The sequence below is a fragment of the Hyalella azteca genome, unplaced genomic scaffold (assembly GCF_000764305.2).
Source record: "Hyalella azteca isolate HAZT.00-mixed unplaced genomic scaffold, Hazt_2.0.2 contig15338, whole genome shotgun sequence".
NCBI lineage: Eukaryota > Metazoa > Arthropoda > Malacostraca > Amphipoda > Hyalellidae > Hyalella > Hyalella azteca.
In genome coordinates this window covers 36,196-49,445 of record NW_025945194.1, presented here as the reverse complement: position 1 = coordinate 49,445, position 13,250 = coordinate 36,196, and the positions used below count along the sequence as shown (strand labels likewise).

At 45.1% G+C, this 13,250-nt stretch overlaps 1 protein-coding gene across 1 annotated transcript; it reads left to right on the top strand.

Annotated features, from left to right (window-relative positions):
- Positions 1–536: 536 nt before the first annotated feature.
- Positions 537–9,788, top strand: LOC108670834 (bestrophin-2; the record flags this gene model as incomplete). Its single annotated transcript, XM_047884373.1, has 9 exons — positions 537–666; positions 2,870–3,108; positions 4,491–4,724; positions 5,261–5,396; positions 6,893–7,023; positions 7,630–7,674; positions 8,108–8,234; positions 8,944–9,044; positions 9,499–9,788. Coding segments are annotated over 9 exons (1,176 nt in total), but the record flags the coding sequence as incomplete, so codon positions are not given.
- Positions 9,789–13,250: the final 3,462 nt, after the last annotated feature.

Genomic DNA, 13,250 nt, shown 5'->3' with positions numbered 1-13,250 from the left:
GACAGCCACTGAGGCACTGAGCTGTGACGTACGCTGCTGCCTGCAGGTTGCCCGATGGCGGCAAACAAAAACGGCCAAATCCACCGAGAAAGGCAAATCTGGCCAAAATTAAATATGCTTAGAAGTAAATATGTAATTTTTACTGAAAGAGAAACAGTTTATATGGCGACAAAAGAAACGGCCAAATCCACTGAATAAAGGCAAATCATGCCAATATTTAACAATTTTCAGCAAATTCACACCTTTCAGTGGAAAAATTAAATTTTCCCCAATAATATTTGCAATAATATTCAATATTTACCCCAATAATACTCAGAATTCAATAATATTCAAATAATAATCACTCAGAACGAGAAGGCGCTCGTGAAGGAAAGCGAAAACGGCCAAATCCACTGAAAAAAGGCAAATCTGTCGAAAATACTTATTTTTTATTTCTAAATTCATAATTTGCAGTGGAAAAAATTCTATTTTCCCCAATAATATTTTCAATAATAATGAATAATATTCAATAATATTGCAAAAATAATAATCACCAGAACGAGAAGGCGCGCGTCATCAGACGCACGGTGCTGCGCTACGTGAACCTCACCTTCGCCATCACCATGAGCATGATCAGCCCCCCCATCAAGAAGAGGTTCCCCACCATGGACCACCTCGTCGAGATGGGTGAGTCATGCGTTAGTAATGCTTTAATAGGGTGCTATTATATTATTTTATTATATAATAGTATTTTATACTGTTATATTATTTTATGTATCCTGTAACGTGTCCTACACATCCTATTGTTCTAAGCCTCCTAAAACGTGTTCTGCTACGTATCCTGTAGCGTGTAGTGTAACTTATCCTACACATCCTATTGCTCTAACCCTTATGTAAGGTGTCCTATAAGGAATCATCCTACAAATCCTACCCCCAGGCCTCCTGTAACGTGTCCCGTAACGTATCCTATAACGTTTCCTACACATCCTACCCTCAGGTCTCCTGACGGAGCAGGAGCACATGATCTTCCACATCCTGAACGCCAAGACGTCCTACTCTAACGTATCCTACACATCCCATACGTTTCCTATAACGTACGTCTCCTACACATCCTTAACGTATCCTATAACGTATCCTACACATCCTACCCCCCCCCACAGGTCTCCTGATGGAGCAGGAGCACATGATCTTCCAGATCCTGAACGCCAAGACGTCCTACTCTAACGTATCCTACACACCCTATCACTGAGAGAAAAAGATCCCCAGTTTTGAAACACTTGGGTGTTTCAAATCCTCCCCGTGCAATCGAGCCCAAACCGAAACACCCAGGTGTTTCAAAAACGTTCAGGTGTTTCAAAATTTGCGATTTTGAAACACCTAAGTGTTTCAACGTTAGAACACGAAAGCCTCCTGTAACGTGTTCTGTTACATATCCTGTATCATATCCTTTAACGTATCCTACACATCCTACCCCCACCAGGTCTCCTGACGGAGCAGGAGCACATGATCTTCCAGATCCTGAACGCCAAGACGTCCTACTCTAACGTATCCTATACATCCCACCCCCTCCAGGCCTCCTGTAACGTATCCTATAACATGTCCTACACATCCTACCCCCTCCAGGCCTCCTGTAACGAGTTTTCTTACATATCCTGTACCGTATCCTATAACGTCTCCTACACATCCTTAACGTATCCTCTAACGTATCCTACACATCCGTAACATATCCTCTAACGTATCCTACACATCCTACCCACCAGGTCTCCTGACGGAGCAGGAGCACATGATCTTCCAGATCCTGAACGCCAAGACGTCCTACTCTAACGTATCCTACACATCCCATACGTATCCTATCCCCTAGACCTCCAGTAACGTATCCTGTAAAATCCTACTACCCCCCCCCAGGTCTCCTGACGGAGCAGGAGCACATGATCTTCCAGATCCTGAACGCCAAGACGTCCTACTCTAACGTATCCTACACATCCCATACGTATCCTATAACGTCTCCTTCACATCCTACCCCCCAGACCTCCTGTAACGTATCCACAATCGTCTCCTACACATCCTACCCCCTCCAGTTCTCCTGTAACGTATCCTCAATCGTCTCCTACACATCCTATCCCCTAGACCTCCAGTAACGTATCCTGTAAAATCCTACTACCCCCCCCGCAGGTCTCCTGACGGAGCAGGAGCACATGATCTTCCAGATCCTGAACGCCAAGACGTCCTACTCTAACGTATCCTACACATCCCATACGTATCCTNTAACGTATCCTGTAAAATCCTACTACCCCCCCCGCAGGTCTCCTGACGGAGCAGGAGCACATGATCTTCCAGATCCTGAACGCCAAGACGTCCTACTCTAACGTATCCTACACATCCCATACGTATCCTCTAACGTATCCTATACATCCCACCCCCACCAGGTCTCCTGACGAAGCAGGAGCACATGATCTTCCAGATCCTGAACGCCAAGACGTCCTACTCTAACGTCTCCTACATACCCCATACGTATCCTCTAACGTATCCTACACACCCTTAACGTATCCTCTAACGTCTCCTACACATCCTTAACGTATCCTATAACGTCTCCTACACATCCTACCCCGCAGGTCTCCTGACGGAGCAGGAGCACATGATCTTCCAGATCCTGAACGCCAAGACGTCCTACTCCAAGTACTGGATGCCCTTGATCTGGGCGAAAAAGGCCCCCTGTTTTGAAACACTTTGGTGTTGAAACACTTGGGTGTTTCAAACCCTCCCCGTGCAATCGAGCCCAAACCTAAACACCCAGGTGTTTCAAAACGTTCAGGTAGCCTCCTGTAACGTGTTCTGTTACATATCCTGTATCATATCCTTTAAAATCTCCTACACATCCCACCCCCTCCAGGTCTCCTGACGGAGCAGGAACACATGATCTTCCAGATCCTGAACGCCAAGACGTCCTACTCCAAGTACTGGATGCCCCTGATCTGGGCGGGGGCGCTGGTGTCCAAGGCGCGCAAGGAGGGCAGGATACGGGACGACTTCGCGGTCAAGACCATCATGGACGAGCTCAATAACTTCCGTAGGGGCTGTGGCCGCCTCCTCAGCTATGACTCCATCAGCGTACCTCTTGTGTACACCCAGGTACTGGTACTGTCCATCAGCCTACTGGTACTGTCCATCAGCGTACCTCTTGTGTACACCCATCAGGTCTCCTGACGGAGCAGGAGCACATGATCTTCCAGATCCTGAACGCCAAGACGTCCTACTCTAACGTATCCTACACATCCCATACGTATCCTATAACGTCTCCTACACACCCGTAACGTATCCTCTAACGTATCCTACACATCCTACCCCTCACCAGGTCTCCTGACGGAGCAGCAGCACATGATCTTCCAGATCCTGAACGCCAAGACGTCCTATACTCCAACGTCTCCTACACACCCTCAACGTATCCTCTAACGTATCCTATACATCCTACCTCCCATCAGGTCTCCTGAAGGAGCAGGAGCACATGATCTTCCAGATCCTGAACGCCAAGACGTCCTACTCCAAGTACTGGATGCCCCTGATCTGGGCGGGGGCGCTGGTGTCCAAGGCGCGCAAGGAGGGCAGGATACGGGACGACTTCGCGGTCAAGACCATCATGGACGAGCTCAATAACTTCCGTAGGGGCTGTGGCCGCCTCCTCAGCTATGACTCCATCAGCGTACCTCTTGTGTACACCCAGGTAGGTACACAAGATGTAACATAAAGGGCGTGTCACCGGATGTTAGAGTCACCGGACATAAAGGGCGTGTGTCACCGGATTACCATCAGCGGTGACTCTAACTGGTACTGGTACTGTCCATCAGCCTACTGGTACTGGTATAGGTACTTGACCATCATGGACGAGCTCAATAACTTCCGTAGGGGGTGTGGCCGCCTCCTCAGCTACGACTCCATCAGCGTACCCCTCGTGTACACCCAGGTACTGGTACTGTCCATCAGCCTACTGGTACTGGTAGTGTCCATTAGAGTGACACTAACATCCGGTGACACTCCCTTTATGTCCGGTGACTCTAACATCCGGTGGCACTCCCTTTATGTCCGGTGACTCTAACATCCGGTGACACTCCCTTTATGTCCGGTGACTCTAACATCCGATGACACGCCCTTTATGTCCGCCATTACCTCCCCTAACAAAATTCAAAGGCCTAGCAGCTTCTGTTTCGAGGAATCAGAAGCTGATGCGGATCTACCCAGTGAAAAATTTTCAGACGCAGCAGCTTCTGATTTGGATTACCAGAAGCTGGGGCGACTCTAAATGTTGTTACCCAGTGAAAATTTACAGACGCGGCAGCTTCTGATTTGGATTACCAGAAGCTGGGGCGACTTTAAACCAGAAGCTGGGGCGACTCTAAATATATTAAGACGCGGCAGCTTCTGATTTACAGTGCCAGAAGCTGGGGCGACTCTAAACCAGAAGCTGGGGCGACTCTAAATTTTGTTAGGGTAAATTCTGATTGGGTCGTTATGCGCAGGTCGTGACGCTGTCGGTATACACCTTCTTCGTGGCAACGATCGTAGGACGGCAGTTCTTAGATCCTTCCCAGAACTACGACGGAAACACCGTGGACCTCTACATCCCCTGGTTCACCATCCTGCAGTTCTTCTTCTACATGGGGTGGCTGAAGGTGGCGGAGTCACTCATCAACCCCTTCGGTGAAGACGATGACGACTTCGAGATCAACGCCCTCATTGACCGCAACATTGTCGTGAGTGTTGATGTTTTGTTCTGCAGGAAGTGTTGATATGGTGCTATGTTATTATACCTGCAGGATGTGTTGATATGGTGCTATGTTGTTAAGGAGGTGTTGATATAGAATAGCATAGAAGTGTCGGCACTTCTATTCCATGGCCTGTTGCCGATTCTTGAATTTTTCATGACTTGATTCACAAGGGATCCGGCCTTTGGAACCCGATCTTTCCATAACTGACGATTGCTATGTTGCTAAGGAGGTGTTGATATGGTGCTATGTTATACCTGCAGGACACGCCGATTTACATATTTTACTGAACTTATGACACCAGACAGTACATGCCAACCTCCTGAAAGTTATCCTATACATTACCGTAGTTCTCAATCTACTCGCCTGTACTCTCAGACATCCTATACCTGGCTGGACTTATCAATATCTATCTACTCGCAGGTATCCTACTTCACGATACTTACCACTCTACTCGCAGGGATCCTACTTGTCCCTCTACTCACAGGTATCCTACTTCACTCTACTTGTCAATCTACTCGTAGGTATCCTACCTGATCGTAGACGAGATGCACGAGGACCATCCTGAGCTCATAAAGGACATGTACTTCGAGGAGGTGGTACCAGCAGCGCTACCATACACGGTCGCCACCGAGCACTACCGCACCTTGCCCAGCCAGGGTGAGGCTTGCTTGGGTCTCTATAGCTTCGGGGATATTAACCTTCTACCGCCGTACCCTGTCAAAATTTTCGTTCCAATCAAGGTCACCCCAGTGGCATAGGAATAGGCCGCCCAATTCCAATCAAGGTCGCCCCAGTGGCATAGGAGTAGGCCGCAAAATTCCAATCAAGGTCACCCCAGTGGCATAGGAATAGGCCGCCCAATTCCAATCAAGGTCGCCCCAGTGGCATAGGAGTAGGCCGCCCAATTCCAATCAAGGTCACCCCAGTGGCATAGGAATAGGCCGCCCAATTCCAATCAAGGTCGCCGAGATTTTTTGCGAACTTAACCCTCTACTGCCGTGTGTCACTCCCCGGAAACATAACTTTCAGCTTGAATTAAAAGTAAGCTATTGACTAACAAACTCTCAGGTAACAAATGTTTCAGCTTAAATTATACGTAAACTATTGAGTTAGGCAACCTGAGGACGTTTGTACGCAACAGAGAACATCTTAAAGTTGTCGTACGTGGCGGCAACCATCAGTGCAAGTCATTTTGCGCTCACTAGAACGTATCCTTTTTGGGAAGTAGGCGCGTGACAATATTGCTCTGGTTACTCGTGTCAGGCGGCAAAGGGTTAATAATGAACAGTAATATAAGCTGGAAATATTAAGAAATGTCATAATTATATATTCCGGCGCGTTGAAATTTGGTATATTTATTTCTTTTGGCATAAGTTCGTTTGGCGAGAGTTAGTTCAGTCGTGTGGATGTTCGGCCGTGGGAAAGTCTGGCCACATTAAGGTTTGGCCGTGTCCCAAACAATATTTAGATGCTGGCCCGATTCTGCATGAAGTGCGCCCAATACTCGGGGAGCACGATAATCAGCCGCTAATATCTGCTTCAACCGGGCTTGCTTTACAGCCTCTAAGCAGCTTTTCTCGCTCTCAGGACACACATGCATGTCATACTTTCATGACACTGTAAAGTCGGAAAGTAGACTCTGACCAGAAGCTGACCGGGTGGCCGAGCAGACCCAGAATAACTCTAAGCCGAGTGTGTAGCGACTCCTGGGCGGTACCCGATTTTTTGTAGGGGTGAAGACCAGGTCGGGAAGAATTCTGCTGCGCTGTCGCTGATTGAAACTCAATCAGCGACAATCAATTAAACAAAAATTTAATTTGTACGCAAGTATTCAGACGCAAGATTCGATAAACCATTCAGGGTTCGCGTGTTGCTGGGGTTAAAGGGTCCATGTGCCTCTAGAGGTCCTCATGCCGCTAGGATTAAAGGGTCCATGTGCCTCTAATTAAGGGTCCTCATGCCTCTAGGGGTCCACGTGCCTCTAGGAGTCCTCATGCTGCTGGGGTTAAAGGGTCCACGTGCCTCTAAGGGCTCCTCATGCCTCTAGAGGTCCTCATGCCTCTAGGGGTCCCCATGCCGTTGGGGTTTAAGGGTCCACGTGTCTCTAGGAGTCCTCATGCCTCTTGGGGTTAAAGGGTCCTCGCATTTTCCAGGGTCAACGGCCAACCTGCAAATACCGGAGCACCAGCAGGAGATCCTGGACCCCATCCAGGAGGAGGGGGAGGAGGGGGAGGTGGAGACCGTCACGGGGGGCATCACAACCGTGGGCTCCACCCCCATCAAGGTGAGGGGGGGAGGAGGGGGAGGTATTTATTAAGTGTTATAATGGCTTGGTTCCATTGCTTTGGAGCTATAAAATGATGTCATTACCCCATTGTTATGGGATGTACATTTCTGTGCTTTACCATTACGTGTAAATGTGATTTGTACGCAGGCCAGTAGTGGCGGCCATTAGAACTTCCAAATATTAACCGTCTCTAATAACTAATAGCACCTTTACTGAGTACTACTATTTGTACTGGCTATGTGTACAAGCATCTAAACCCTGCCTATTAGCCCTACTCACCATTTAACCCTATATGGTTTAACCCTACGGAGCCTCTAACCTCTAACGGTTTAACCCTACGGAGCCTCTCTAACGAGGTTTAACAGGTTGGAGCCTTTCATGCTCCAACCTGTTAAACCTCGCATTTGTTAACCCTCCTTACTATGGTCAACAAAACCCTATTAACCCTCTACTTTGTCGCGAATACCATCATCATTAATCCCATTAACCCTGCAAATTTTGTTAACCCTACTAACCCTATATATTGTCCTGATTACCACCTTTAATCCCATTAACCCTGTTAATCCTACTAACCTCATAACCCTTATTAACCCCAACCCCTAGACCGTGCCCAGCGACCTCAAGACCGTCGCTTCGACCCCAATGAAGGTTAGACCCCAGCATGAATAGCGTGTCTATAGCGTGTCTAGCATGTCTAGAGAGACGATCTAATATATTAATAATTAGTGATTACACTCGTATATACATTCTGAATGTATATACGCTCGTACGTATATACATTGGTGTATACAAGGTGACATTCACGATATAAATTAACGATGACGATGAAATATTTAGTTACCTGTAAATATTTATTTGTAGTATGAGTAACAATAGAAATTATTTTATTTCCTCAATGGGAAATAAAATATGGTTCAACAAAATATGATTTAAATAAAAAATAAATAATATAATAACAAATAAAATATGGTTCAACGTCTTGGTTCATATTCAACACTTATCTTTCATGTTGCTGTATCACCCCCTCTCCCCCTCCCCCCTCCCTCTATGTCACCTCACCCCTCCCCCCTCCCCCCTCCAGTACGTCGCCAGTGACGTGGAGAAGATCGGGTCGGTGCCCCCCACCCCCCGGCGGCGGCGGTCCTTCATCGGCGGCCTCGTCAGCAGGATCAGCTCCGCCGCCTCCCGCAAGGTGTCGGGGGCGAGAGGTGGGAGCCAGATCCTCTTTCTTATTTGCTTGGCTCGGCCGCCATCTTGTTTCTCATTGCCGCCATCTTGTTTTCTTTGCCGCCATCTTGTTTTCATTTCCGCCATCTTGTTTTCTTTGCCGCCATCTTGTTTTCCGTACCGCCAGTGGGAGCCAGATCCTCCATCTTATATATTTGGCTCGACCGCCATCTTGTTTCTCATTACCGCCATCTTGTTTTCCGTACCTCCATATTGTTTTCCTGGCCGCCTTAATATTTTACTTACCGCCATATTGTTTTCCTTGCCGTTATAATATTTTACTTAGCGCCATCTTGTTGACATGTCGCCATCTTGTTCCTCATTGCCATCATCTTGTTTTACTTGCCACCATATTGTTTTCCTTGCCGCCATAATGTTTTCCTTAGAGTCATCGTGTTTTCCTTAACGCCATCTTGTTCCTCATTACCGCCATCTTGTTTTCATTGCCACCGTAATGTTTTCCTCAGTGCCATCTTGTTTCACATGTCGCCATCTTGTTTCTCATTCCCGCCATCTTGTTCCCTCTCACCGCCATAATGTTCCCTCTCACCCCCATTTAGTTCCTAGTTAAACATTTAATTACCATTTAATCATTGCATGTTTAATCAATATTGTAACCTATTATTCAACGCTTTTACTAAATATTTCAACACTTAAACCTCAACTTTATCTCACTTTTTGCCTCCGCAGCGAAGAGCAGCACGAGCGTCGGGGAGCGCCGGCGGCTGAGGGCCACGTCGGCCGCCGCCAGCCGCGCGGCGCTCGCGCAGGAGAACCTCATAAACACCGTGGTGGGTGGCGGGTGGTGTTCGGAGGGTGGTTGGGGTGGTGGCGGGTGGACTCGGACCGAACGTAAATCAGCTTCTCTATGTCCGCTTTTTGGTCTACATTCCGGTCCCCGAATCAGACAGCTACAAGCGCCTGGTACTTATTCTGCCAACTCTTGCCCTACTCTCAAGAGACCATAAAGTCGGCAAGGAGGTTCTGACTAGTCGCTGATTGCGATCAGTTGGCCAAGTGACCCAGAATAACTAACGCGAACATAGCAACTCTGGGGCGGAGGCTGAAGCATACCCCGAATTTTGTTAGGGTAATGCCGGAGCTGGCCACACTTCTGATTTGCTGACTCACTTGACCAAAACAGGTGCTGAAGCTCTCAGTCATTTTTCAAGAGTCTACCACTTGATAGCAACTCGTGATGGCTGAAATGGCGGCTAAATTATTAATTAATTAATTGTTTTTCAGTCGGAGACCGATGAGAACGGGAAGACATCTTAGCGACCAGGAGACTTGGCAACGCTGCAACAACACTTGGCAACGCCGCACCACGTGGCAACGCCGCGGTAACTCGTGGCAACGCCGCAGCAACACGTGGCAACGCCGCAGCAACATGTGGCAACTCTGCAACAACACGTGGCAACGCCGCAACAACACGTGGCAACGCCGCGGTAACATGTGGCAACGTCTCAACACGTGGCAACGCCGCAGCAACACTTGGCAACGCCGCAACAACACGTGGCAACGCCGCAACAACACGTGGCAACGCCGCAACAACAACACTTGGCAACGCTGCAACAACACGCAACGCCGCAACACGTGGCAACGTCGCAACAACACGTGACAATCAATAATAAAGAAACGTTACAGTTTCGAGTCACCAAAACGAACCTACGTTTCTTTGTTCTGAAACTAAATTTCATTTTGTTATGAATATTCTATTTTAGGCCATAAGAAACGACCAAGAGGGTGTTTGCTAAGGGATCCTTAAGAGTACAGTTCAGTGAGACTTATAAGGCTCACTGAACTGTACTCTTAAGGATCCCTTATAGAAAACACTCCTTAGTCTTTTTTACGACCTTAAATGGATTATTCAGTTCAGTGAGCCTTTTAAGAGTGCGAAAAGTGCATCAAAATTTGAACAAAAGTTTACGAAATTTTATGAATTTTTGCCGCAACGATACCATTGTCTATGGACTCTTTTAAATACTGGAGTTTTTTTCGGAAAAGACTCTTTACAGACATCTTTTGATCTCTTTAAGCCGGCATTAATCGATATTAGTGTGACACCGTTGATGTTGATTTTTTAAATTCACTTTTGACCTATGTTTTGTTTGTGTAGTGACGAAAAAAACATGAAATCTTCTTCGTGTGCAAAAACTCTATCTTTTACGATAGGAAATGTGATACTGATGTAATAGCTGTAACGATTACATTTAATATCAAAATATAATATGTGGACTCGTATACCCATTAATCGTGCCCGATATAAAATACATATTGTCCGATATCTATACAGTTATCTCAAACAACGCGTGACGATCACAAATGTAATATTTAAAAAGCTTTGTACTTCAACAGTAATGTAAATATTTCCATACTAACGGTTATTACTGCTGTACAAATTTTTTATATAACAACAAAATACAAAAAAAAAAATAACTCAGTACTCAATGCAGTGAGTGACAGAGCGCGCTTTTTCTCGTCGACGAAAACGTGAAGTCACGGACGGACGGACGGACAGACGGACGGACAGACAGACGATCGGACGGACGGAAAGACAGACGGACGGACGGACAGATGGACGCACATGACGACCACAATAGTGCATTTTTTTCCATAAATGAGAAAATGCGCTAAAAATAACGAACTTTAAAAATAATATTTTGATTTGAAGAGGTGAATAAGTGGGGTAAGAATAAGGGGGAAAAAGTTATGTTAAAAGTCAGAGTAGGGAATGAGTCGCCCAGGTGCCGCCCCGCCGAGCCTTGGGCGACCCTAAGGCTACCGTTGGGCGACCCTTGTCCGACCGACCGTTGGGCAACCATTGGGTGACCCTAGGACATACCGTCGACTTCTTAGTCGGTTTAACACAGATTGTTTACTAGTATACACAGATTGTTTACTAGTAAACACAGATTGTTTACTAGTAAACACAGATTGTTTACTAGTAAACACAGATTGTTTACTAGTAAACACAGATTGTTGGACCGGACTCGTAAGACTGGGGACCGGACTCTTAAGCCTGGGGACCGGACTCTTAAGACGGGCATTTAATGAAGACGCCGTATGTATAGTTCAGTGTTGTAATTTAATATATTTAATTTTTAGTTTATTTTAAAGCTGTTTGTTATATATTTAGTGTTGTAATTTAATATGTTTTATTTTTAGTTAGTTTTTAACGCTGTTTGTTATATGTTCCAGCTCTATTGTAGGCACAATCTTTTTTTTTGTCTTTTAGTCCAGTTACAATTGTTATTGTAATAGATATCATTGTTATAATGGTGATAGCAACTACCATCATTATTATATAATGATATATATATATAACGTGAAATAATTTTATATTGAGAAAAATTCACGTATGAAGACTGAATTTTAAATGTATAATTAATATTTAACGTATATTGCCGGCAAAAATCTCTTCTAAAGAGCTTCGGTTACCGATATAAAATATTTTATTAACGAATCTGTTTGTTAAGAAAAATAATATTATTTAATTAAGCAAACCTTGCCTTATAGTGACAGGCCTTAGCCCTTGATGCCTTAGTGACAGCTGAGGCCTTAACAGCTGAGGCCTTAACCCNTGCACGTCCTTCGTCAGCTGCCCGTCCTTCGTCAGCTGCACGTCCTTCGTCAGCTGCACGTCCTTCGTCAGCTGCACGTCTTTCCCAAATAATAAATAATTTTTCCCATAATTTCCCAAATAATAAATAATTTTTCCCATAATTTCCCAAATAATAAATAATAATAAATAATTTGCCAAATAATAAAGTGTTTACACTCAAGATATGGCTTAGTCTGGCCTATAGCTGATACATGATGTTTAAAACTTATTTCAAAATATTTTTTAAAGTATCTTTTTCACTGTACCTTTCTGAAACTGACATTGAAGACAAAATGTCTTGGCTATTCTAGCAGATCAGAAGGCGGGAATTTTTACTGTTCCCTTTACCACGTTTTACTTTACCACGGTTTCTTTACCAGTGGTTAAATTTCAGGGTACATAGATTAGAGCAGTGAGTTGCGGGTTCGATCCCATAGCTCTGCGCGCCAGTTTCTGGTCAGAATCGGCGAGGAGGCCGGGCGGTTAAGCACAGCAGAATTGTAGCAGTGAGTTGTGAGTTCGAGACCGCAACAAGCTGTGAATGTTCTGTGATGTAATGAATCGGCGACAGGCCTACGGCCTAATAAACGCTGAAACCGCTATTATTATTACTGAATTTCACTTTCAGAGCTGGTAAACTGTTAGTTACCAATTAAACCCAGTTTAGGCAAGGGGCTTTATATGTACACTAGTTTCCAGTGCTCCTATAAGAATAAATAAGAAAAAAGGATCAGATACGGATAAGTAAGAAAAAAGATCAGATAAGAATAGATAAGAAAAAAAGATCAGACAAGAATAAATAAGAAAAAAATATCAGAAAGCGACAGGCATAAAGTTCTGTTCTACTCTTCAACAGGTGCTAGGGAGAGTTTGAGTTAGGCAGGGATGTGTAATGACTAATGAATAAGTGCAAATTAATTAAAGTGATCAATTTAAGTGATTAATAATGATAAAGTGCAAATTAAAAAGGCATTCTGACAACTATAACTCAAAACTCTGTCGTGGGGTCGCATTGGACAAGTCTTCAGAGGTTCCAGCAAATCTGTGAAAAAAAGATCAGAAGGCGGCAGCCAAAAAGTTCTGTTCTTCAAATTCTTGTTATGCTGTCGTCAGATCTTGCCTTGTAGAGAACCTAGAAATTACGACTTTTAAATAAATATATCCTTTTTCCTCTAACTTGGCAACACCGTTAGGAAGTTTACCTCGCGTTCTAGTTTGTCCCTTAGTCAGTATAGCCCAGCCGATCCACAACAGCAGGTTAGTGAAGATTTAGGTCTCTAAGATAAGTTTCTTTGTTTATATGCGTAACTGGTTATATTGTACTATTATTTGCCTCACCATGGTTACTTATAAGACATACTTCTCGAACAAGTTCTCACGTTGCCAAGGGTAT